Source organism: Python bivittatus, unplaced genomic scaffold, assembly GCF_059951505.1.
Source record: "Python bivittatus isolate LINGU-HERP-01145 unplaced genomic scaffold, Pbiv_v1 ctg000840_np1212, whole genome shotgun sequence".
NCBI classification, from domain to species: Eukaryota; Metazoa; Chordata; class Lepidosauria; order Squamata; family Pythonidae; genus Python; species Python bivittatus.
In genome coordinates, this window is record NW_028277113.1 from 21,318,001 (window position 1) to 21,343,492 (window position 25,492).

General features: G+C 37.1%; 2 protein-coding genes across 2 annotated transcripts; both read right to left on the reverse strand.

Moving 5' to 3' along the window:
* Positions 1-942: 942 nt before the first annotated feature.
* RBFA (ribosome binding factor A) lies at positions 943-13,475 on the reverse strand. The gene is made up of 7 exons (XM_007426436.4): positions 13,258-13,475; positions 11,624-11,666; positions 8,348-8,524; positions 6,050-6,162; positions 5,686-5,770; positions 1,938-2,014; positions 943-1,630 (listed from the first exon to the last, which is right to left on the reverse strand). Exons 1-7 carry the CDS (start codon positions 13,467-13,469, stop codon positions 1,273-1,275), a joined length of 1,065 nt encoding a protein of 354 aa, XP_007426498.2. The 5' UTR covers positions 13,470-13,475; the 3' UTR covers positions 943-1,272.
* A 1,109-nt stretch (positions 13,476-14,584) lies between these two features.
* On the reverse strand, positions 14,585-25,467 carry LOC103052036 (uncharacterized). Its single transcript, XM_007426447.4, has 6 exons — positions 24,662-25,467; positions 23,586-23,970; positions 20,531-20,702; positions 18,038-18,216; positions 16,626-16,722; positions 14,585-14,893 (listed from the first exon to the last, which is right to left on the reverse strand). Exons 1-6 carry the CDS (start codon positions 24,680-24,682, stop codon positions 14,740-14,742), a joined length of 1,008 nt encoding a protein of 335 aa, XP_007426509.1. The 5' UTR covers positions 24,683-25,467; the 3' UTR covers positions 14,585-14,739.
* Between the last annotated feature and the right edge of the window lie 25 nt (positions 25,468-25,492).

The following is a 25,492-nucleotide window of genomic DNA, read 5'->3' on the forward strand; positions in this document are numbered from 1 at the left end:
AAATTACAGCTTATAATCTGCCTTGTCTACCTGATCTTTACACATTAACAGAGCTGACATGCTACAGTAATTGCCACTGCTTCAGGCATGGTATAAATTACACTTTTATTTGCAGTCCAAAAGAATTGGATTGCGAAGCACCCAAATGCATGAACACAATTCTGATCTGGTTAAGTCCCTTTAGAACCATTCCATCCTTCTCGTGGAGGGAAAGCAGAGAAAAATAAATTATGGAATTTAATTTACATTAATTTGGTAACTCATCGTACTTGGCTATCTCCATCCAAATCTATTTCTTATGCAAATCTACTTCACTATGTGGATAATTCTATAGTATTGCCGTGGGAACAGGTTTTCTCCCTGTTCTTAATATCCAAGCTTATGGTCTTCAATTCGTTCCCCTCCTCCTCAGCATATCTCTGGCAGATGTTCATGCAATGCTCTGGATCCCCTGGTATTTTCTATGAATCTGCAACAGTGGCAGATGTTACTGAACTGACACTGAGGCTCTTCTGTACACTGATATGTTGTGCTTTCCTGCATGAAAATATCCAAATGTGTATGTTTAGGTTTAAATAGCTCTACATTTCAAAAGACAGGCTTAGTGTATCTTTCTCTAAATAGAAACCTTATGTCATACTGAAATCATTGTTTATGTCATTGTTTTCCCCATTCTAAATAGAACTACTTTATTTTTAAAACAGAAGGAGAAAAGAAAATGGTAAAAAGAAGCCTACAGTTTAACACTTAATTAACAGTCATCCATCCGTAAACTTACTCTATCAGGTCGGATGTTGCATTTCTTATACTCCATGTATGATCTAGAAATACAGCATAATTTTCTATCACTCATGGAGTTCTTGCTCCTTTTCTTTCGTCCTCTGCATAGCCATAGCTTGCTTGGGAATGTCATAACAACCAATGGCTGGGGCTAACTAGGAATTCAGACCATACCTTGAAACAAGTTTATTTATTGATTTACACTTTTTTATAGCTCACTGACTGCAAAAGATTCCAGATGGGTTATAGCAGCCTAAGAAGTAAATTTTAATAAAACTAACCATAGGGTGCCAGGTTGGGATGTAAGAGCCAACTATGGTTATACAAATAAGGAAGAGGAGAAAGGAATCCATAGATGAGAGGAGAAATGATAAGGAAAACTTCACAGCTCTACAACATATTCTCCATTCAACAATCCATTGACTGAACATTTTGTAATGGGATAGTTCAAACTGACCCATAGTTTTACAAATTCACTTAAAGTTGATGTTTCTATTTTTCCTTTTCCAATTCACTGCCATCTTCCTTTGGTTTATACTCTAGTTCCTCATTCTCTGAAGATGAAACTTCATTGTCCCAATGATCTTGACTATATCTATCCATCAAATATTCCTCAGGATTAAGGTCATCATCGTAAGTCTTCCTAGCTTTCTTCCATCTCTTTTTCTTTTGGTGTTGGCGTATCTCAGCCAACTGCAACTCTAACGCTGAAGTCCTTTCCAGTGCCTCGTTCTTTTTCATTTTTTTGTATTCTATTATTTGCTTATTTAATGCTTCATGATCAATTCCAAATAGATTTGTGTGGATGGAGGCATCCACACGGGTATCAGCTACTGTGGATCTTTCCTCACTGCAAGAAATGGAGAAAACAAGTGAAATGTACAAGCCTAAGAAATCTAATGTTTGCATATATGCCTGATTTTTGCTGATTCCCTACAGTTTGTTTCACTTGGGGAGGTGGTTCCTTACCCTCCCAGAGTTTTTGAGTCATTTCAGTAGCTACAGGAGGAGATAAAGATAGAAAACCCTTGTTACATAATCAGTTTTCCAAATGCACAACTGCACATTTCTACAGCCCTTTTTCTAATAAAAGGCATTTTAATGGAAATTAAGGATTTTTTCACTGGCTCAGGGTTGTACTTGCTTTTCTAATTTACCTGAAATCATTCTGAATTAATTCATTTTCTTCTTCTTTTTCAGGCCCCATATCAGCAGTTGCCAATAATTTCTCAATCTGTAACAATGTAAAGAAAAAAAATCCACTGAAATTGTCAAGAAATAAGGTTACTCTGTTCACAATCAGAATATAAATAAATTCTAAATCCCATGCATTTTGTGTGCTGCCTTCAAGCATAACACAACGTTAAAAGGAAGATTTCCACATATTTTGAAAATAGTTTCTTGTGGTAAATTGGATTTTTTCGAGGCCCTCACAACATCTTCACAGATGAAGTCAATATCATTTTATGAAAATAATTAAAAGTATTAAGAATCTTTGGGGAAGTTGCAGGACCTCCAGAGGAAGAAAAGGCGGACTGAAGACAACTGTGGCAGAATGAAGAGCCAGCTAGTAGACTGGCTCTTTGATTTTTCCTCTCTGGACAAGATCACCCACAAGTGCTCCAGACAGCTGTTCCTTGCGAGGAAGCCACAAGATAGTCTCCAGTGGGTTTAGAGCTCTGGGAGATGAGGGAATAGCTATCTTGCTCAAACCGTGGTCGGTGCCTTTGAAAGGACACTAAGTTCACATACTTCCTTTTCTAATCACTTTCAGAAATGGCTTTTTAGCATTTTTAACTGCTTTTCAGATTTAGAAACTTTTGGATTGACAAGTATTATAGTAATTTATAGATTGAGTTTCCTTCAATCCTTAGCGAAAGTTTTAATTACAGGTTTAAGAACTTTTGGGGGGGGGGGAATAAACAGCAAAAAGGTGATTAAAACTTTGATTTTAGAAAGTTACATACAGACTAAGGGTCCAGCTAAATTTGAAATAAGATTTTGGAATTAATTATAAAGAATCCTTCCCATGGGAAAATGTTTTGGTTTTGATTTTTTTAAAAAAAACCATAAGATTTTAAAAATTGGACACTAGAGGGAACTAGAAGAAACTAAAGATTACAATTAAAGGAGAACACAAACTCCACTTACAATTATAGAATTAAGCAAAATGTTCTAACACTGGACATATGGAAAGATATTTTTGAACAATGGGCTCAGAAGTTAATTTTAAGAGTGTCTTCCTCTATAGATATACTGCCTCTAAAAGATGTTATGGAAGAGGAACAAGTTCTACCTGACAAGGTCAAGACTGAGTTGAAAGTGGATTTAAAAATGACAGGCTACAAGAATAACATGGAAAAAGATGTTACACTGGACATACAAAAGAAACTGGCTGATGTTTTAATAATTAAAAGGGGTATACAATCAATAAACCAAGAGAGTGGCCTGGATAATTTTCCTATATTGGATTTACAAAAAAGCGTTAAGTTTTGAATAATCTCATGAGAAGGGACAAAGAAAAAAATGAAAAGAAATAAAGTTCTATAACATTATTTGAAGGGATTAAAGTTCAAGATTGTTAGAAGTAAAAGGAAGGAATATAAAGTTGACTTATTTGATCAAGGTTAAAATAGATATGTTGTTATCTCTGGTAACTCTTAATGGACCTTTGCTGACACCAGGACTGAAATGACAATGCTTTATGGATTTGTTTATAGATAAGAGATGGGATATGGGAAGAAGAGATCACTTGTATTTTAAGAGGAGGTGATACATTGTTAAAATTGTTTACACTTGCTGTGATGAAGGTGGAAAGTCACTTTATATATTTTTCTTTTTTTTTACCATATTATTTTTTTCTTTTTCTATTGCTCTATTTTTTCCTTTCTTTTCTGCACCTTCTACTCTTCATTCTTCTATTTCTTTTTAGTTTGTATTAGTTTTTATTGTTATTATACTATTTAATAAAATTACTATTAAAAAAAGAATCTTTGGGGAAGTTGCTTAAGATTTCTCTGCAATCCTATATATAAGTAGTTCTCATTCACATGAGTTCTGTTCCAGCATAAACCCATGGATTATGAAACTCCAAATAATGGGATCTTGGGCCTATGGGAGATGGGGAGTTAAGTTTTAGAGCTTATGATCATATTCCTCACACAAGTGCACATTTCCTCCAACAGAGATCCTTAACATTGGTCTCAGCAAGTCTCACTGGGTGAGCCTGACTATGAGGTTCTGTGTGGCTTCCTTGCAGCAGCTGGCCTTCTTTGAAGTAGCTCACTCAGCTGGTGATGGAGAGGGACAGCTGACTAAACCACTTTGCTCATGCTGACTTCTCTGCTCTGCATGGCTTTTGCAATCTCTGTGATGGGCCTCTTGAACCTGACGAGGTGCACTAGAGCTTCTTGCAGACCACTTGCAATTCGGCACAAGATGGTGATCAGAGCAAGCCATGTGGTTCTTTCACAATGTTAGTTGTCCCTTGCACAGACAACTTTTTTCCTAATTATATTACTCTACTTTTATATAGTATAAGATAGCTATGTAGTTTACGTATATATTTTACATATACTGTAAACATACAATACATATATGTAAACTATGTGTGTGTGTGTGTGTGTAAATAGTAAGATTTAGCTATCTTACTGCTGGATAAAAGACTAAACACTTTACAAGAAAAAACTAGCCTATTATACATTAAACTACCTAGTTTTAAAGAAAAGAACTTCAGCTAAGTTACCCTAAAAACACAGAAACATAGGTAACTCTCCCCCAAAACAGAAGACCACCACCTAGCCAAATGAAAGTAAAAAGAAAGCTAAATTACATCTAAATAGAGAAAAGGGTTAGGGGAAAAAGAAAATCAAGCTATTTTAATATTGAAATCATGTAAGTTTCTTCAATGTCATCACTGTAATTCAATATTTAAACAATGACCATATGGAATCATATTGTCTGGTCTTTCCTTCAGAATAAAGCCAATTCAAAGGCTGAAAGCTGACAAATTTCATTAAGACACCTTTTAGAGTCTGAGATACTAGCAACCTTCCAGGAGTACATAATCACCTTTCCTGCAACATTCCCAACTTTGTATATTCAAAGTTCTTCATAGATTGAGATATTTCAGATTTGAGAGATATAGTTGAACAAAATGTTAACATCTTTGACCCTTACCTACCTTCTAAAAACCTAGTTCACCCTAGAAATTATATCTAACCAATAAGGAGTTACCAGTGATAGCTTTTTTTCCCCTTTATGCATCCAAAATGGTGGATAGAGTTTTGCTCATGCATAAAATGTTTTCATTGAACATAACCATAAACCTTAAAAGATGTACTTTACATGTCCACAAAAGCCCATCCTCCATTTTGCACATGTACAGTATTAAGAAAAAAGTCCAGATCCAATAGATACACAAAAACTTTTATTCATTTACTGAGGTTTGGTCTCTATCAACTCTGGATAACACAGGTTACCTGTATACTTATCCAGAGTACATTTCACCTCCAAGCTGACGTTATAGGATTGCAGTATAGGCACCACATGGTAGTAGGGCACTTAATATGGTTTTCACTTCTCTTTCTTTTCAGAGAAAACTCAACAATTTACTTAAATTCTGACTTTTTAGAAGAACTGATAGAGGATTTCCTGCGGCGTTCCATTTCCCTAGTGCAATGATCTTAGTATTCATCACCTAGGTTTATACACAGTATTAAGCCATGATAAAACATGTCATAGACACTTGATTTACCCATAACATAAAACTATGATTTACAAACCATAGTGGCAGTGGCTGTGTTTACATACTACACTAACCCAAAAGCAAACACTTCACATTTTTGTTGACTGCGATGAATGAACCAAATCATGTCATCAGAGAATATTTAAGCACTTTCTTACCTCTCTTATAGCCTCCTCCCCTTTGTCTTTAACAAACGTTATTGAAGGAACATTTACCCGGACACGATATGATATCAGAAGATGTCTAGGAAGAAAAAAAATTCTAACATCTAAAGTGATTACTTATTAAGCCAACCTAAAAATGTTATCAGGAAACAATAACAGATATGCAAAGCTTCTCTTAAAGATGGAGGGAATAGGTATAAGTTCTAAAAAGCTGTTGTACCATTTTTTCTAGGTCTCAAAATGTGAAGGAAGCCCATTCTATTTTTTATTTATGAGCAGCCCCATTCTACCGGCCAACGTCAGCCAACTGCATTCTTAAAGGGATGTTTGCTTAACTAGAGATACAGCATGCTAGTACCTAATATATGATGCTTTTCTCTGTAGAACTTTCTGAATATGTTCATCCTGTTCTGCACTGCCAGAACTCTTCCAATATATGCGACATGTTGAAAAATCTGATGTGAGGGATGCCTAAGAAATTTAAAATACTAGCTTTAAATGCAGATTTCACATCTGAAAGGAGCAGTACAAACAATTCTGTTATAAATCTGTGTAAGTGAAGGAGATGGTTATTAAAAACAGTGATATTATGTCAACAGTAGGCAGTGGAAAGAAAAGATATTTCTACTTCACAGATATTCAAGAGGGAAATAACACTGAGAAAGAAAAAGAATATACAGTGCATTTGGAAAGTATTCAGACCCCCTTCACTTCTTTCAATTTTGTTATGCTACAGCCTGATACTACAATCATTCAAATTCATTTTTTTCCTCATTAATCTACACTCACTATCCCATAATGACAAAGTGAAAACAGAATTTTAGAAATATCAGTAAATTTATTAAAAAGGAAAAACTGAAATATCACATTGGCGTAAGTATTCAGACCCTTTGCAACAACGTGTGAAATTTAGCTCAGGTGCCTCCCATTTTTCTTGATTGTTGCTGAGCTGTTTCTACGCCTTGCTTGGAGTCCACCTGTGGTAAGTTAAGTTGATTGGACATGATTTGGAAAGGCACACACCTCTCTATAGAAGGCCTCACAGCTGACAATGCATACTGTGTCAGGGCAAAAGCCATGAGGTCAAAGGAACTGCCTGCAGAGCTCAGAGACAGGATTACTGCAAGGCACAGATCTGGGGAAGGCTACAAAAAAAATTCTGCTGCACTGAAGGTTCCCAAGAGCACAGTGGCCTCCATAATTCTCAAATGGAAGAAGTTTGGCACAACCAGGACTCTTCCAAGAGCTGGTTGCCCGGCCAAACTGAGCAATCGGGGGAGAAGAGCCATAGTAAGAGAGGTGACCAAGAACCCGATGGTCACTCTGACTGAGCTCCAGAGATCCTGTGTGGAGATGGGACAAAGTTCCAGAAGGACAACCATCACTGCAGCCCCCCACTGATCTGGGCTTTATGGCAGAGTGGCTAGATGGAAGCCTCTCCTCAGTGCAAAATGCATGAAAGCCCACTTGAAGTTTGCAAAAAAGCACATGAAGGACTCTCAGACTGTGAGGAAAAAAATGAATTTGAATGATTGTAGTATCAGGCTGCAACATAACAAAACTGAAAAAAGTGAAGGGGGTCTGAATACTTTCCAAATGCACTGTAAATTAAAGGGTAATTGTTCCACAAGAAAATGGAAGAAACTATCATTTATAGTAACACAGTTTTCCCAAGAAGTACAGGTTTCATTTTAAATTTAGGAAGGTTCCAATATTGCAGATGCAACTGAGTTTTATAACTGTCTTGATGTTGCTGAAAAGCAATGGAAATTACACTGTTAATGATGTGTTTAAATAACCTAGATTTCAATACATTTCTATATATTCAGTGGGATATATAGAAATGAAATATTAGTTACAGTTACAAACATCTGAAAGTATCATACCTTCCCCCCACCCTCCAATGACAAAAGCAAAATTATACAAATGCTTGGATTTTAAAATCAGAGAATATCAATGTATACTGAATATAACACACTAACAGGAAAGCAAAATGTCCCATTACTGGAAGCATCAAATATCAGGTATTAAAAAATAACAAAAAGCAATGAAGACAACAGTGATGGTGGGAGTTCTCTATAGAAGAGCAAAAACTCTTTTCTTTTTCCTGCTGATTTGATGTTACCAGGGTAGGAGGTGGGTCTTTCCAAAAAAATCCTGCAGAAACATTTTAGATACTAATGTAAAGAAAAGTAATAACCTTGCTCAAGATGATATGTTCTTGTAACAAGGATTTTTTGGATCTTTTGGCTAATATATTAATGGATGTTGTGTCTTAAGTCCCACTGCTGGTAGATCATGAGTATTGGTACATCTGTGTTTACAGAGTTTCTCTTCCACAACTTCCAGTTGATGGATTGTAGGATTGCAAACTAAAATATGATACCATAAGCAGGTGTGGTATAAAATGCCAATATCAATCTATAATACAGTACAACTGTTCTTGATGCAATTGCAATGCAGTGCAATAAATGCAATAAGCCACACGCAATACATACAGAACAGTTCTCAATGCAATGCAATGCAATAAATCTGCAAATTTATTTTATCAGCAAAATCTGCACATAGAGTTTCCAGGACTGAACCACAACGTCAGACGTTTCTACTTCAGCACATAACTAAGTGATTTTGCTGGACTGATATGCTTTGTACTTGCCTTAAACACTTCCACATTGAGATCATAAAGCTCTTCGCCAGCTTCGGGGGTACTCAGTAGATCCCGCACAGCATCAAACAACAGAACATTCAGAGTTTTCTTACGAATGCTATCTTCTTTCCTCATCTTTGGAGGCGTAAGCTTTAAAACACTCGTCAAGCTGGATGGTTTGAATAGCTTTAAAAAACAAGAGGTTGCAAAGACATCGTTTTTGGAATTAGGTATAACTTTTTAAACAGGAGTACATTTCTTTAAGGATCTAATAGAACTGCCACTGTTTCTCTGCTTTTCATTGTCCCTATTTTCCTGTGCTTTTAATAGCAACCTGCCCAATAATAATTAAGGGGAAACAGCAATTAGTACCATGAGACAGGTGGTTAAAAAAAACTTTCTGCACAAAGTTCCAGAAATCTTTGTAGCTTGCCAATGATAATTGCTTTACTTGAAACCTCCAAGAACTACATAGAATAAGGAAGAAATATCCCACGTTTATCTTTTATAACAATCCCATTGGAAATTCAAGAAATACATCACAGACTAGCACTAAGTAGAGCAGCCATGAAGGCCTTGGAAAAGATATTCAAATGCCATGATGTGTCTATACCTAGAAAGAACAGAATCCCTCAAGCCATGATATTCCCTGTGACACTCTATGGAAGTGAAAGTTGGAATTTAAAGAAGCAGGATAGGAAGAGTACTGACAGCTTTGAACTTTGGTGTTGGGGAAGATTCCTAAGAATACTGTGGACAGCCAAGAAAACAAATCAATGGATCACTGAACAAATCAACCCAGAATTCTCACTCAAAGCACAAATGACCAGGCTCAAACTATCCTACTTCGGACACATTATGCAAAGACCCAGCTCTCTGAAAAAGGCTCTAATGCTGGGAAAGGTGGAAGGAAAGAAAAGAAGAGAGCGACCAGCAGCAAAGTGGATAGACTCAGTTACAGTGGCGACGAGTGCACTGTTGGGAGACTTGAAAGAGACCAGGTTAGGGATATATTGTCATGGAAAAGATCTATCTATGTGGCTGCTAGAAGTCAAAAACAACTTGATGGCACATAATCAATAAAAACATTGGAAATTAAAATTATCACCCCAAATGCACAGAGTAGAGCTTCATCCCTTGCAAGACTTTAGAAATAACAAATAATGGTCTAAGTAAGTTCCTCTTAAATAAGATGAAATTAAAAAGGATGACATATTCTACTTATTTTCTTCTCAAAAAGTTGCAAGAGGTAATGCAAGTTCCTATTCTTCTCTCCAAATCTTCTACATGGGCCAAAGAACTTAGGGGAGGGGTCACTAGGCTATGTTTAATGGGGGAAAGCTTCTGCATACTGCTTTTGCTGTATACCCTCTCAAATGAAACAAGATAAAGCACCTTCTTTGCGCTTTCCAACATACTCAAAGGACTTGGGAAAGGCCAGAGATAATGAAACGTGAACTGCAGCATCTAGATGCTCAGCAAATGGTTATAGCTATAGCGTGCAAATATTAAACTGGGGGAAAAGTCATATTGTTTTCAGATTTATTTGATTTAAAAACAAAAACATGCAATGCATTCCTTGCACCCAAAGGAATTTAGAGCTGGTGTTATTCAAACAGCAACTTGCCATATAATCCCCTATTTGTGCACTATTTATCCAATAGCAAGTCATACGTTATATTATTGAGGTAGAGCCTGTTGCTTAAAAGAAGAGTTAAAAAAATAATAATTGAGCATGCTTAAAGAGAACTTTGGATCCTAGGCATAAATCAGGAAATATTAAGATTGTTATAAAATATACCCCATCGGCTACCAGATCTGGGCTGTCAAAATCCAGATGACCACTAGATGGCAGAAAAGAGAGTTTCCTGGATTTTTGAAGTCCACCACTGGTATCTCTAATAAATAGCAAAAATTGTATTTTTAAGTTGTCAAAAAACAAACAAAATTCAATATAAAAGATATGTTATATATCAAATAAGTTCATGTAGTTGGACAAAGTCATACCACATGATACATATGTTCAAAAACAACTACTCAAACAGCTTTCTGTTGAACAGAGAATACTAGATATGTGAAAGGACAAATATCTAATGTGTTCTGAGCTACAAAGCTCTCTTTGTCTCGAAAAAAAAAAGCTAAACATGATCCTTGTATAACATTTTACAAAAAGTCAAATAATACAAAATTTCAGTTTAGCTACAATCATATAAAAGGGATTAAGGTAGAATGCTGGAGGACACTGTGGATAAAGAAATGGAAGAGGGCCTAAAGTGTGCATGGAAGTTGTGCAACTGAGAAAAGTGAGATGCGTATTCTATGTAGTACACAGATAAAAACGAAATTGAAGTTGGGAACAGAGGAAGAACTAAATTTCAATTATATGTTACAATTATATAGTTGTATTATTGTATTACAATGATACAGCTGAATTTAGATTTCAAGGATTACATATTTATAATAAATAAAACAATCACATTTCATTATGTTTTAACGTATTTTAAAAGGAACTGCCTCCCATAAGGGGAGCTCAATCATAACTCAATATTAAACAATTATTCCAACTATATTGGTTTATCTTAAGCCTCTTCACATATCAGATTTCCTTAAAGATGAGAATTAGTTTATGGAAGTGACATATTTATACTACACAACCTGATTATGAACAAGACTTGACAGCATAGTTATTTCAAACACCTATATTCTTAAATTTTATTAACAATTTTATATTTTTATATAGAAAATTTCCTCTTGGAGAAGAGCTGTGTAGCTAGAAATATAGTACAATAGCAAAAACTTATTTACCTCAATAAGGCTGTAATCCTATGCATAAATAGTTGGAGATGTAACTGGGTATCTACTGAATAACATCTGAGAAAAGAGTCAATTTGCACTCTAAAAATTATTTACTAATCACACTATAAATATTTTGAGTCCTTTTTACAGTATTTGTAAATAACAACCTAATGCTGCTATTTAGGTGTTATGTTCATTCTACTCCTATGCCACTCCCTGATGAAAACTGTGAATGACAAAATACAATAGCATGAATTATTTACTTACTTTTAATTCAGTATGAAATACAATATAAATTCAATGAAAACACAACTAGGTGCTACTGCTTTATGCAATTATGGAACAAAAGGTCCCATTTTAGGGATTACTTGAACCCCAAGAAAGCCACATGATCTAGAGCAATTATCATAAAGTAGGACTTATGCAAAAATTAGGAAATATGCTAATGAAGAAACCACCTTTTAGGTTAATGCATTTTTTTCTTCTTACCATGTTAGAGCCAAGTGTAGGACTAGAATACCAAAACTTCTTCCTTTAAAAATAAGAGAAAACAATAACTTTTATGCTTTAATAACTGTAAACATGTATTTTCATGTGTTATTTTATTCTGTAAAATCTACCTGGAAAATAATTTTACACAAGGGCACTGAATAGTTTAGAAAGCTATTGCCACTCACCAATTACAGTTTTCATCATATCCGTGTTTTCAGTGCGGCTTCAGCAAATAGCTATAGTTCATTCATGTACAAACACAGTCTGCTTCACCATGACACCATGATTTACTATTACCCCTTTATTTTATTTATTTATTTATATTTCAAATTTAGATACCGCCCATCTCAAGAAAAAGTGACTCTGGGCGGCTCACAATTAAAATCAAACCTCAAAAACAGTTAAGAGTGAAGGCAGAGGCTCACTTGTCCCATCCCAGCAGAGAGGAGATCCCAAGGGACCCGTTCCCTCCAACGCAGGAAGATGCAGCTCAGCTCAGGGTTGGCTTAGCATGAGTGCCTCGGAAGCCATGATTGATGGCTTGGTGTAAATCCAGCCAATAATGTATTAAACCACCATTAAACAACCTAGAGGATGTGCAAAGTCAGCCTTAAAGTTGGGGGCTAACCACCCTTTTCCAGTTCTGGAGGGGACTGAAATGATCAGTTTTGGTTCCAAAGAACTCAGTTTAAAGGTCTTTGTGAGGCTTGACTTCTGCATAAAATGTAGTTTAAATAAAGGCGGGAGAGGAAGGCCTCACCACCACTTCCTCTCTAGGAAGAGCTGCTCACTCCTTATAGTAGTGTTTCTTAACCATGACAACTTTAAGATATGTGGACTTGAACTCCCAGAATTCTCCAGCAGCATTTGGAACATACTAATATTGAATCATTAATGGTTCATGTCACACCTGAATAAAACACCATTCATCAAATGAACATAAAAATTCAGAGTTCTAATCCTGAATTCAGCATTTGTCAACAACATAGATCACAGCAAAGTAACTTCAATTTAAATGCAGATTGCTAAGGTAGCAGCCAAGCACTTAATAAAGCATTCATTTATTATCAGATGATCGAAGAGTATTTAAAGCAATGGGCAATATAAACCTAGCACAAGCAGATACTGGTTTAATCAGTGTAACGTACTTGAAATCAGTGCAAATTAATTATTGAGCCTGACATGTAAAACCAGGCATAGGATTGCTCTGTAAGACTGACACTTAGGTATCATTAACTTGGAATCAGTTTCGTATAATTCAGTAAAGCTTGCTTCTGAGTAAACAAGGGATAGGGTTGCAACGCCTGTTTTACAATATTATTCCACAAACTGATGGGGGATACTGATCAGACGTTCCCAAGGGATAGGATCAAGTTTATCTTAAAAAGACAAAAAGAGGAGGGGGTGTAATGCAGAAGGAAAAACTGCGAACAGGTTTGTAACCTGGGAACGACCGTGCCTATCACGCTGCGGAGGTTTAGCGAGCGCGCGTTAGTGCCACGGCCCTTTCTGAAAAGATGAGAAAAGAAGCAAACGCCTTTTGCCCACGAAGCCAGCGCCGCTTCGCAGTTCGGGACCCGCCCAAGCGCTCCGGCCGCAAGTTCGGGGACAAAAGGAAAAGATCCACTCACTTTTTTTTAACGAGGAACTTCTTGAGCAGCTGACTAGTGGATCGGCAGAGTCGTCTGGAACAGTGCAGAGCTTGGCAGCAGCTGGGGCAAGTCATCACTGCCAGGCCTCCCAAAGCGGGAAGCCGCTGGCCCTGCCAAGGCAAACTCGCCCGCTTTCTTACGGCGGCGGCGGTGGCGGCGGCGGCGGTCAAGCCATTCCGAACGCTCCACATTGCAACCCAGCGTTCTGGAATGTCTAGGAAGGCGGGCCTGGAAACGCGCTTCCTCCGGGCCCGCACTCACGCCGCCCGCCCACATCGAGGTGGCCTGCAAGGAAGAAGGTCTTTATACAGCGCCCCCAGCGACCGGGAAGGACTTCTCGGGGTAATGAGCTTCTACAAAGTCACGACGTTTAGGCTGACCGATTTGTTAGATTTACTTCCCGCCTTATCTCTGGACGCTAAGGTAGCTTGGGTTTATTTTTATTTTTTATTATCATTATTATTATTTCTCCATAACAACAGTATTGCGAAGTAGGTTGGGCTGAGAGTGACTGGCCCAAAGTCACCCGGGGAGATTCCATAGCTGAAGGTGGACTCATATTTGGGTCTCCCCAGACCTAGTCTGACACCACATCATGCTGACATATGTGTTTGTTCTTTTTCTTATTATATTATGGGACATGTTTTCCTATCACCCAGACTGAAAAAGGGTAGCTCCCATAATCTCTAACTATATGTCAGAAATGCACTCCAGCCATATCTGAGGGTTACTCCTCTGCTATACAGTTGTAAATTCCACCTTAATAATATTTTACAGATTAAAAAATCCAGCAATTCTCCAGTAACACAAAGTATTTGCAATGGTAGACAGTACAAAAACTGAACATGTAGGATAGCTTACAACTATATGTCCCCAAATCTCACAAGTATGTCTACATGCACTCCTAATCACATCAATATCTCAAAATAATTTCAGTCTTTCGTTTAGAATATATATGTATGCATATATAATAACCCTATTTCAAAGCTCACATTTATACTTATTTGAGAATGTCCTGTTAATTTTAAAAAGGCTTAAATTTACTTTTTGTTAAGTCAGCTGTTATTTTCAGCATAAGAGTCTATCCCACAGATGATAACTGTAAAAGCATCTTGGATGCTTTTAGCAATAATCCTTATTTCACAACAAACTCTTTTAATACTGTATCATATCACTGGAACACTCATCCAATATATTTTAGGTGAAAATGGATGACAAATACTTTTATTTTTCAGGTTTATTTTCCATTCCATTTAACAAAGTTCTGTAGAACAAACTGAAGAAAGAAGAATAAATGAAGAAAACATACCCAAAAGCATATTTATTATTTTTCTTTTTCCAAGGAAGATTAATGGAGATTTGTTGCCAAATGAAGATAAAAATCAAATTCATTACTTTGGTATAAACATTTAAAGACAAATACAGAACGCTAACACTTGATCACAACAAATGAAGCATGTGTTACTCATGGACTTCATGAGGGACTGGAAGGCCTTTTACAGCAGCCAGAATACTTTCAACCATATTTTCCATCATACGGCGACGGGTTTGTGAAGTTGCACTTCCAATGTGGGGTGTTATAATGACGTTCTTTAAATGTAATAAAGCATGATCTCTGAAGGGAAAAAAGAGAAAAGTTGTCTGTTTCTTTTAAACTTGAAAATATAATGATGTGCCTCGCTTATGGAACTGAACAGTAATTAATATGAACATTACATACTTTGGTCTTTCAAAGTTGTCAGAAAGTAGAATCAGATCATTAACATTCTGCAGTCCTGTTCTGTCCAAGTGCTTAACCCAAACATATCTCTTCATTGACAGTTCTGGTAGCACACAAGCACACTAACTGGGAATACAGAGACCCTGTCCATTTTCCTTTGGAAGTGTCCATTTTCCCATGAGCCACTTCATAGGAGAGTACTGGTAGGCAACAGAACATGCAGACAATCAGTCTTTCAGAAGTGTGTTCTGCACTGCAGGCATTGGGAACTCTGAAATGGAGAGCTGTGCTTTTTTTCCAACAATCCTTTCTCTCCAGCACTTGAAGACAAGGACTGCAACATTTATCAGTGGACTCAGTTTAAGTGTTCCCATAACACAACTGATTGGGAGGAACTGGGATTAGATCTGGACAGGGCTAAATCTAATCCTTCCGTAGCTTAGTTGACTGGATCAGCTGACCCTTTTTTGGTGTACCCACAACCAGTTATGTGTACTGTGTATACTGTGTGTATACGAAGCTTAACTACTGAACTACTGAGAACACCAAAGCTTAACTAACTGGGTATGACCTGAAAAAACCAGTCCACCCTCAGCCATGGGAGCCAGTCACTCTCAGTCCAGTCTACCCCATAGAGTGGTGGTTGTGGGAAAAATAAGAGGGATGCTACGTACACTGCCTTGAGCTCCTGAATGAAAGGCAGACATAAATCATGTAAAAAATAAATAACTGATGTTTAGTATTTAATTCTCTCTGCTATTCCCATTCCAATTCTTATTTTCCAATATATGCTTCCCTGTGGCCAGGAAGCCCAATCAGTCCTTCTTAGGTCCGTCTTGGGCTGTTTTGAGTTGCTCCTTCCACAAGAAGGGGGAGCTAGTGTCCTGACCACATGTACTGTATGCCCTTCTTCTGTGGGCAACTCTCATTTGCCTTGGAACATTTAAAACTAACTTCTCAGTGTGAATCAGGAAATCCACATAATGAAATTAATTATTCCATGTTTAAATACCTATAGATCTAAATGCAATTGTTTGTGCACGTGTATACTTATCATTTTTTCCCATAGTATTGATTTGTTTGGAATGTTTTAATTCCTACAGTAAGCAGGGGGTTGAACCTGATTACCTAATGGTCCCTTTCAACTCTATGATTCTTTGACTTTCGAATTTGAATTCAAAGCTTAGTGAATTTAATTCTGTTACATTAACTCCATAATTGTTGTCTATTTATCTTGGTTAAATTATACTACCTTGCTCCTATAAATTAGTTTGATATTTGGAGAACTTACATTAATTCACTATAACACATAATACTCATGGAGGAAATCTATCCATGTAGTGTCTAAGAGTTGACAATGACTTGATGGCACATAATAAATCAATCAATCAATACAGTAATATACTTTATTTAGTCAAATATGATCCTATTGATTAATAGAGAACATTTGTTTTGTTTGGTGTGAATGGTCAACTATTTTATATTAAATAATCCTGCAGTCTAGTTGAATCAGTGGCAAGACAGAGTATATTTTGGGATAGAATACCTAACATGAAAGAATAAGGAGAGCCCAAAAGTTCACACTGACATATTGATTCTAAATGCTAGTTAATGTTTCAATTTTTACCTTGGCAATGGCTCTGGATATGTCACGTCCAAAGCTGCGGCCTTAATTATTTTAGTTTGGAGGGCCTTCAGCAGTGCATCTTGATCGACCACTTGACCTGAATTTAAAACAAATGAGAGAACAATTGTTTTACTAGCTCTATCAAGACACATTACTTGCCAAGCTAAAATGGGAGACTCATTTCTCAGGCATTGTTAGATGGCAAGTACCACTTTCACACCTACAGCTTGACATCCCAGTCTCGTCTCTTTCTGGCAGCAATTGTGTTGGGACCAAAGAAAGAAACTCCTTATATTTTAATGGGTAGTGTTTTGAATGAATGAGGTCTGAGCTGATGCTATCTAGTCAGGAAAGGGATTTGGGTTATGAGGGTTAATTAGTTAATACATACAATAATTTGCAGCTGTTAAGAAAAAGAAAAGTTCTTGACTGGAGGGTCAGTGGAAAAATCCTTTTATGACTTCATACAAATCAATGAGGCAACCATGAGCAAAATATCAGGTTCTGTTTTGCTCACTGCACCACACAAATAATGTAAATTTGGAAAATATGTGAAAAGGGGCAACCAAAATGATTAACAACTCCATATTATAATGAAGAACATGAACAATGTGGTGCTACCCCAGCTTCTTACTGTGAAAACAATTTCTTTGGCAGGAGAGGAGTGGTTCAAGGAGTTCTGAATTTAAAAAATATTTGGCATTTCAAGAAATTTGGAGTAGAAAGAAGGTGAAAGCAGGTATAATTCCATCTAAGGGAAAGAATATAAGAATGGTCATTTTAGAAAAGGTTTCATGATAAAGGAAATGCATTACTGTTACCTGTCTGTTGTATGTGTACATTTGAGATTTTTACTAATATTTGTAGTTCTCATGTTGATTACTATTTCAAATAGGTATTTTAGATGATGACTAACATTTATAAATTAAAGCAAACATTTCAATATCTCTGCTGATTCGTTAACTGAGAATAGTCCCCTGTTCATCTTGTCCCATGTATAGTGTAGCTCTGGAGATAACTTGATCAGAATGAAGATCAGAAGCACAAGGGGAGCAGTGAGAAAAATAATCCTAATGGACAATGGCCAACTAAGGAGGAAAATTGTGCCTCAGGAGGACTTCCTTAGAGTACTAAGGAGACACTCAGCTAGGGAAAAGTTGGCCAGGAATTCTAGAAATGGGATGGGGCATGAACCAGGATGAATAAGGTTTGCCCAGTATAGCTATCTGACAATATTACAATATCTCAGGCTCTTTAATTGAGATATAAGGCAGATGAATTACAGTCTACCTTAAATTTTCCTGACAGAATTTGATTTGTAATTTCTTACTTTCCATCGCACCATAAATGATTTTCGTTTCATCATACTCAAGGAATATGTAGCTATAATGAATCTGAAGCCATTATACTACCTCTACATATGTTGATAAGAGTGGCAGTGGGCTTCATGAGTTCTAGTTCCTTTCTCCCGATCAACTTGCATGTCTGAGGAGTCAGATTCACAGTCAACATCACAAAGTCAGCTTGTTGGAGTAAATCTTCCATCTTCTGGCAATAAACAGCACCAACAGCTTGTTCATCTGCCTCATTTCTGCAGGAAATAACCATTTAGCTCTAATAGATAGTTAGCATAAGCAATGTTTCCATTGATGTTTCCGACCTTCATGGAACTAGTGATAGACGCTATCTGAAATATGGAGCTGTGGGCACATCCACAAGTCCCTAATTCATTTCAAAGATGCCTCACTAACCATTCTTGAAGAACATGTCATCATGACACAGCCTTCCTCCCATTCTCACACCAGAGCCAAGGCTACTTAGGTTCATATTAATTTGATCCAATGTTGAAATGTTTTTCTTTTCTATCTGCTCCCAACACAAATCTTGATATATGTACAATGTATAGTGCTTCACTGGCAACTATAGTGAAGACAAAGCAGGTCTGGAATTTGTCTAGCTCCTACTGGCCTCTTTGGCTGCAACAGGCCTGCCCTCCCCTCCAGTTGCTGGGAACTTCCCTGCATGGCCATTTTGGCTTTGATAGCAGGTGTGATCAGGCACTGGGCATCTACCTGTGTGGAAAGCATCAACTAGCTTCCTTACCAGTAGAACACATTAAAAGATGTATACTCCTTCCAATCAACAGCTCACAGTAGAGCAGCACTGGCTGAAGTGGACAATGCACTTGCCATGTCCTGCCAATAGCTGTAGTGCACAAGTCATTGACAGAGTAAGCATTAGAATGAAAGAGAGATGGACAGATGAGCAAACCAAAAAAAGACAAGCAAGCAACAAAAATGAGAGACAGACAAGTGAGGTAGAATGTGAGAGTTTGAGCAAGAGAGCGAGCAATAGGCAAGGAAGTGAGCAAGTTAAGGCTGTGAAGCAAACAAGAAAGATGAATGAGCAAGAGACAAATAAGCGAGAGCGAGTGCAGTAAAACAGGGTGAACGTGAGAACAAAAGAGAGCATAAGTAGAGAGCACATAAAAAGAGATGAGCAAGTAAAAGAGCATGTGATCAAGACAGAAACAAACAAGTGAGAGTGAGTGAGTGACAGAGCAAGAGAGCACAAGAGACAGACTAGTGAGCAGGAATGAGGGCATGATCTGCAGGATGAGTGAGGGCTTCCCATGGGGTAGGCGTTATGCAGTTAGATGCCCCTGCAGAATCCGGGGGTGCAGTCTCTCATGCAGCCCAAGCCAAAAAGGTTATGGAGGGTATTGTCCAGTGACTGAAAAGAACAGGGCATGCTCACAGCAGCCTTAAGTTCCCATTCCTGCCCGTATCAGCAACCACATAATCACTGAAGACTGCTAGATAATGCCCATGACTAAAACTGTGTTGGGAGAAGACAGAAAAACACTAGTTTAAGCAGGAACAGCTAAAGATGACTTTAAGCTGCCTCAGTTGAGGATGGGGAATGAGACCAAGGAGATCATCATAAAAAACATGGCCAAAAAACCCCCCAGTTACCAGGGCATGTTTGGGTTGAATTTGGAAGATATGAGGGTGAGCTTGGGAGAACTCTCTCATCCCGCATTACACAATGAGCAATGGCAAGGAGAAGGCAGCAGATGACTATGCCAATCATACCATTGTCCATCACAGAAGATAATATCATAGGCTTGACACACCACCACTGCTCCCAGATCTAGAGTACAGTATCCAGTTACTCATGCTTTGGGGCTCTTCCAAGATGACCAGGCTTTTCTTCTACCAATTCTTTTGGTTCTAATATAAATTACATTCAAGATTGATCCAGGTAATTTAGGCTGTTTGCAGATTGTCTTCCCTTCCTTGAAATTCTTCCTCTGCATACATAGCCTAGGAGAAGCTGCAGAGGAAGAATTTCAAGGAAGGGAAGACAAGCAGAGTTCATTAATTAACTGTTTGTTTCAGGCTGCTTGGGTCTTCTCATGACTCCTTCTATCTATCTCCTTTCCAGATAAAGTTTGTTGGGGGGAAAATGAAATAGCTGTACAAGAACTGTGGGCTGATAGTGATAGGAGCCTTTCATCTGGAAGAAACAGTTAATAGTAAAAACAATTTCAGAATACATGGAAACCTCTTTCTGGAAATTTTATGTGATTTCTTGCCTGCTTACACCCCTGTGTAAACTATATATGTGAATAAACTCAAACACTGTTGAAACACAAGGAAAAATAAAGCTTGATGAAGTCTGGCCTCGAAATACCTGATGATTTCCTAATATTCATTTATGGATCTGAAATATACATTTGGAATAGATTAGGAAAAAAATTACAGTTAAACACAGCTATCTGTGTAATGGAAGTAAAATGAAGTAATTCATGCTGAGCATAAAAGAAAGGAAAAAATCAAGGAAAAAAAAATCAGTTAAAAACAAATTTACTGTATGAATAATCTAACCAGAGAGATGGTTACCTTCGGTTTCTGTTGTGGTAAAGAATTTTCATCTCAATAGCTTTAGCTCTTTGGGCCACCTTGTAACCAATTCTGCCCATTCCAATAATACCTAGAGTTGCACCAGTTATTTCTTGTCCCAACCAGTCAATATTAAAATGTTTAGTATCAGGGGAAACTGTAATCTGGTAACCTAGACATTTAAAAACAAAACAAAAAGAAGTGGATTATTGTAGTAATAAATCAGTCAATATACAAATAGCACAGATCTCACTCTTGTGGCAAACTGCATTGACCTTACTGATTCTGAACTGTGGGCAGGTGCCACACCAGAGAAGGCCCACTTCCTGCTACAGGTACTTGTAGCAAGGTTTCAACTGCCCTGAAGGAAACCTAGAAGTCTTTCTTCACAATCCTAGCTAAATTGCATGGAGACTCTTATATTCCAGAATTGGATTATGGCATTAAAACCAGTCTATGGTGTCATAGGGTCAAATTTAACTCTGCTGGTCATGGAAGCTATGATGGCAGGTGTCTAGGCAATACCAAATTCATAAACTAGATTGGGAGGTAGACAAAACATTATGGAAGAAAGCAGTAGCAAACATCTTCCTTATTGACAAGAAAACTAAAGGACATGACTGTGAAGTCACCAGAAGTTGAACTCAGCTTGAAAGAAACTTTCCTGTTTTTAAAGATTCTAACATTACATACATACTTAATGTTGACTGCCAATGATTGTCTAAGTTCATGATGACAGAGATTTGGGTAGGATTTTCTTTCCAACAATTTTCAAAGATTGCTCTACATGACCAGCAAAATGTTACAATCATGTATTTTTAGGGCTATGCCCTTTCAGATAGATCTTAAATTTTAATGCACACCAGATAAAAATTCTGTATGTATGAAAAGTCACAGCATGTGGCAATATGTAGTCATTTTGGGATAATTAAAAAAAAGCTAATTACTACTCTAATGGGAGATTATCCAGAATCTCATAACTGTATATTAGATTCGGAAATTTAAAAAGTCCCAGAAAAAAGCAATAGTTAGCCACATCCATCATATCATCAAAACATGCATTTATGGAATTACCAAAAGCTAAGCTTGATTCAAATAAGACTTTAGTGTTATGGGTGGAAATGTAGGTTGCTACAGAGGTCACTAAGTTAGATTCCTTCCTAATAAAGTAGTTTTATATATCCAAGAATTGGCTTTTTTTTCTGGAGGGGGGAAGTTCATGTAATTCAATCTTATATATTGCCAAAAAGACTCTAGCGATAGTTGCTCAGTGTGGAACTTGGGAAGCATGTGTCTTTCTCAGCTCTGTGTCCTAACACACGTTATATTGCTAGTGCTTGAGACCAAATATCAGGCAAGCAGATAGACACCGTAGCACAGAGACTGAAGATCATGTTACCATTTACTTTTTATAAAACTCTATGGCTTCAGATGTGTTTCTGGATCCAGTTCAAGAGGCTGGCTATCACCTTAAAAGCCCCTGAATTGGTTGAACACAGAATCCTTAAAGATTATCTCAGAGGGACCTATCAATAGTGGTCATCTTTAGAAGCCATACTCCAAATTCTACTACAAAGAGAAGTGTGATTAATAAGGATATAGACCAGCATCCCAGTGGTGAGCCTCCTGGTTAGATTGGTTCCAGTTTTGATGTGTTTTAGGCAGTGACAGAATGTTTATTCTGCCAATCATTTCCTGCATTTTTAACTTGCTAAAAGATTTTTCTTTTAACAGGTTTAGTCTTGTTTTTTATTATCTATCCATAAGAGCTTTGAAATATCACTATTGTAAATTGCCTTATTAAGGGATTTCTCTTGTTAGGAGAAAAATCTGCTATAAAATAAATATATGGTTATTCAAATTGTAGAAAATCACTATATCTTCCTCGATCCTGGCAATGCATTGTTAACATTTCTTGTATCACTATAATCATAAAACTCTTGGCAGTGCACAAAAATGCAACATAAAACATCCACAGTAAAAAAAATAAAACAGCCATGTTACAATGAATAATCATAATTAAAAAACTAGCAACATTCATTATAAAACCAGAACATGCAAAAAATTCACATGATGGCATCATCTCAGTAGTTAAATTTAAAAAGCCCTCTGGAACACCTCTATCTTAATCAACTTCCAGAAGGCCATTAGTCATCCAGGAGAACTCTGTTCCATAACATGCAGGCCAGGATAAAGGAAGACCGCCTTCTGACCTCATCAACTCAGTCTTGCTTGGGTTCAGTTTCAAAATGTTCCTTACACATTCAAACTCCTTCTGTCTCCAGACACCAGGAGAGGACTTTGACCACATTACTAGCATAGCACTAGATAATGATGTACACTTGGGTATCATCAGCATATTGATGATATCATACCCTGAATGGACAGATTATCATTCCCAGGAACTTCATGTAGATATTGAAAAGTAGGGGGAGAGAACTGAACCCTACAACATTCCATAGGTGAGATACCACCAGGTTGATTTCTCCTTACCCACAACCATACTGGAATCACCTGCTAAAGAATCAGTGCAACCTCTTTAATAGCGCCCCCAACCCCGATTGCTGGTTCAAAAGAATACCATGATCAATACTGAAAGCTTCCAAGAGTTTAATAGGACCATATGGGGCATACTGCCTCTATCCAGGTCCTGACAAAGATAGTCAACCAGTACAACTGATGCAGTTTCCATCCATTATCCATTATCTGATATATTCCATAGTTCATAGGGGCAGCAGGTTGGCATATATTGACAGACCTTGGCATAATCCCTATGCTGAGTCAAACCTAGTTAGTACTTGGATGGGAATCATGAGAAAATTCCAGAGATATAGACTAAACTGGAAAATTAAAAACATATTCTGGGATAAGACAGTGGCAAAGTACTTGATTATACTATATCTACAAGGTGGTCTTTTTTTAACAACCATAGGGACCCATGGAAATCAGTGACTTTAAAACGTAAAGAGTACAGTCTCTCTCTCTCTCTCTCTCTCTCTCTCTCTCTCACACACACACACACACACACACTGAGTTTACAAAAATTAAATTGTACCTTCCACAATTCTTCTAGCAGAAGCCAACATCAAAGCTATCCCCATATCTGCTGTTGCACTGGACACTGCAAAAGGTGTATTAGCTACTTTTACACCAAAGCTGAAGATCATTTTCAAATCAAGGTAGTCTGTTCCTGCACCGGAGACTGCTATCACTTTTAAATTAGGTAGGGCTTCCAGGAGATCCCTGTTGGCCTCAGGTTTATAGGCCCACATAAATATTGCTTGGATTTTTTCGCTGAGCACTTGCTTGTTTTTCAGATATTCCTGCATGGTGATGAGTTTAAGATGTTTTTCCAGAAACTCTACATGGTCTTCATAAATTCCATCTGGACCTCCAATGACATTTATTAATGTATATGGAAGCTCCTGTTCTTCCACAATCTACTTAAACAAAACAAATAGATATTATCTTTGTAACACATATTTCTATAACAACTGTATGATGTTATTAATTGACTGATCTTAAAAAAGTGTACTGATAACATTTTAACTTTTAACAGTTTTTTGAGAGATGTCATCATTAAAACTAACCATATATTTTTACTGATGTGAAGACAGGGGCACTTTATTTTTCCTCATTCATTGAAGTTAATAGTTTGTACAAAAATATGCATCTAAAAGATGCCAGGTAAGAAAAATCTGCTGCTCTACAGCTGTGGATATAGTACTAAAAATTGACACTCCCCAATCCCTCTCCATGCTTATTTCATTATTTTAATTTGTACAGCGCTATTTTATTGGTTGGAATCAGCCCTGCAACCTGGTTGGAGCTGTAGCAATAAAAAGTCATATTCTGGAGCACTCAGTCCCAAGAAAGTTAGGAAACAAACTACTTTTGTGTCACAGTACTATTTTAATCTTACAACAGCTCTGGCTGTCTGGAATTCTTACACAGATATGTAGCCACAGATAGAAGAAAGGCAGATGAATACAGAAGATAACACTTCTTCTCCTCTTCTCTTTTTAAAGACATGTTACCATCAAGCACTTGATTCAAAGTATAAGTTTGCCAATGGTGGTCAATGGCACTTTTCTCTCCTCATGCCCTCCTACCTCAATAAATATAAATTACCTTGCTAAAATTATCAGCCATTGCGGAAAGTAATCCAGTTCAGCTTGCTTCTGAATTGTTACTTGGTTCAAAGTACAATTTGGGAAGATAATTTTTAAATACCTCCCAGCCAGAGGTTCCAAAGAAGTCAGCAGTGGAGGACTTTGGAATTTACAGAGTATACATAGTTCTCCTCCTCTATTTTACGTTCACAACGAATGTACTGGTCAAGATGGGGACTGCTCAGCTTGTCCAGCAAGCTAAATAAGGATCTGAACAGAGATTTCTAATCTGAGATCCTATTGTCCTATTTATCCAAGTTGAGTATCTCTCTTTAGTGAATTTCTTAATTAAAGGCTTAATTAAGAAATTCACCTTTCATAATTTTCTACTGACTATTTCTATTTTGGGAGCATTGTCTTAAATAACCAGCAAATAGTGATTGTGTACCTGGGAAAAAAAGAATTGTGCCATAATTCTAACATTCAAGAATACTTCTTTTGGCTGAAATTACTTACATAATAACAGAAAGCAGACAATTGGTATCCTAAACAGATACTAAAAACTGGTAGAGCACCAGCGTACAATATCAAGAAAAATAATGTCTCTTAACATTCAGACTTAGATGTGTATTCTGAACTACCCAAATCTTCTGTAATAGTTCAAATTCTCATTCCTATTATCTGTAAAATGACTATTCCTTATGCATTAGTTGTAATGGGCCCTGTTAACAAAGAGATCTTTCATAATAAAAGGGCAGAGTTTAATGATGAACTTTTAACCAAGCTATAACTTTAGAAGTTATTTTTTAAACTTTTCCCCTTAACCAAATGCAGCTGGATTATGGTCTTG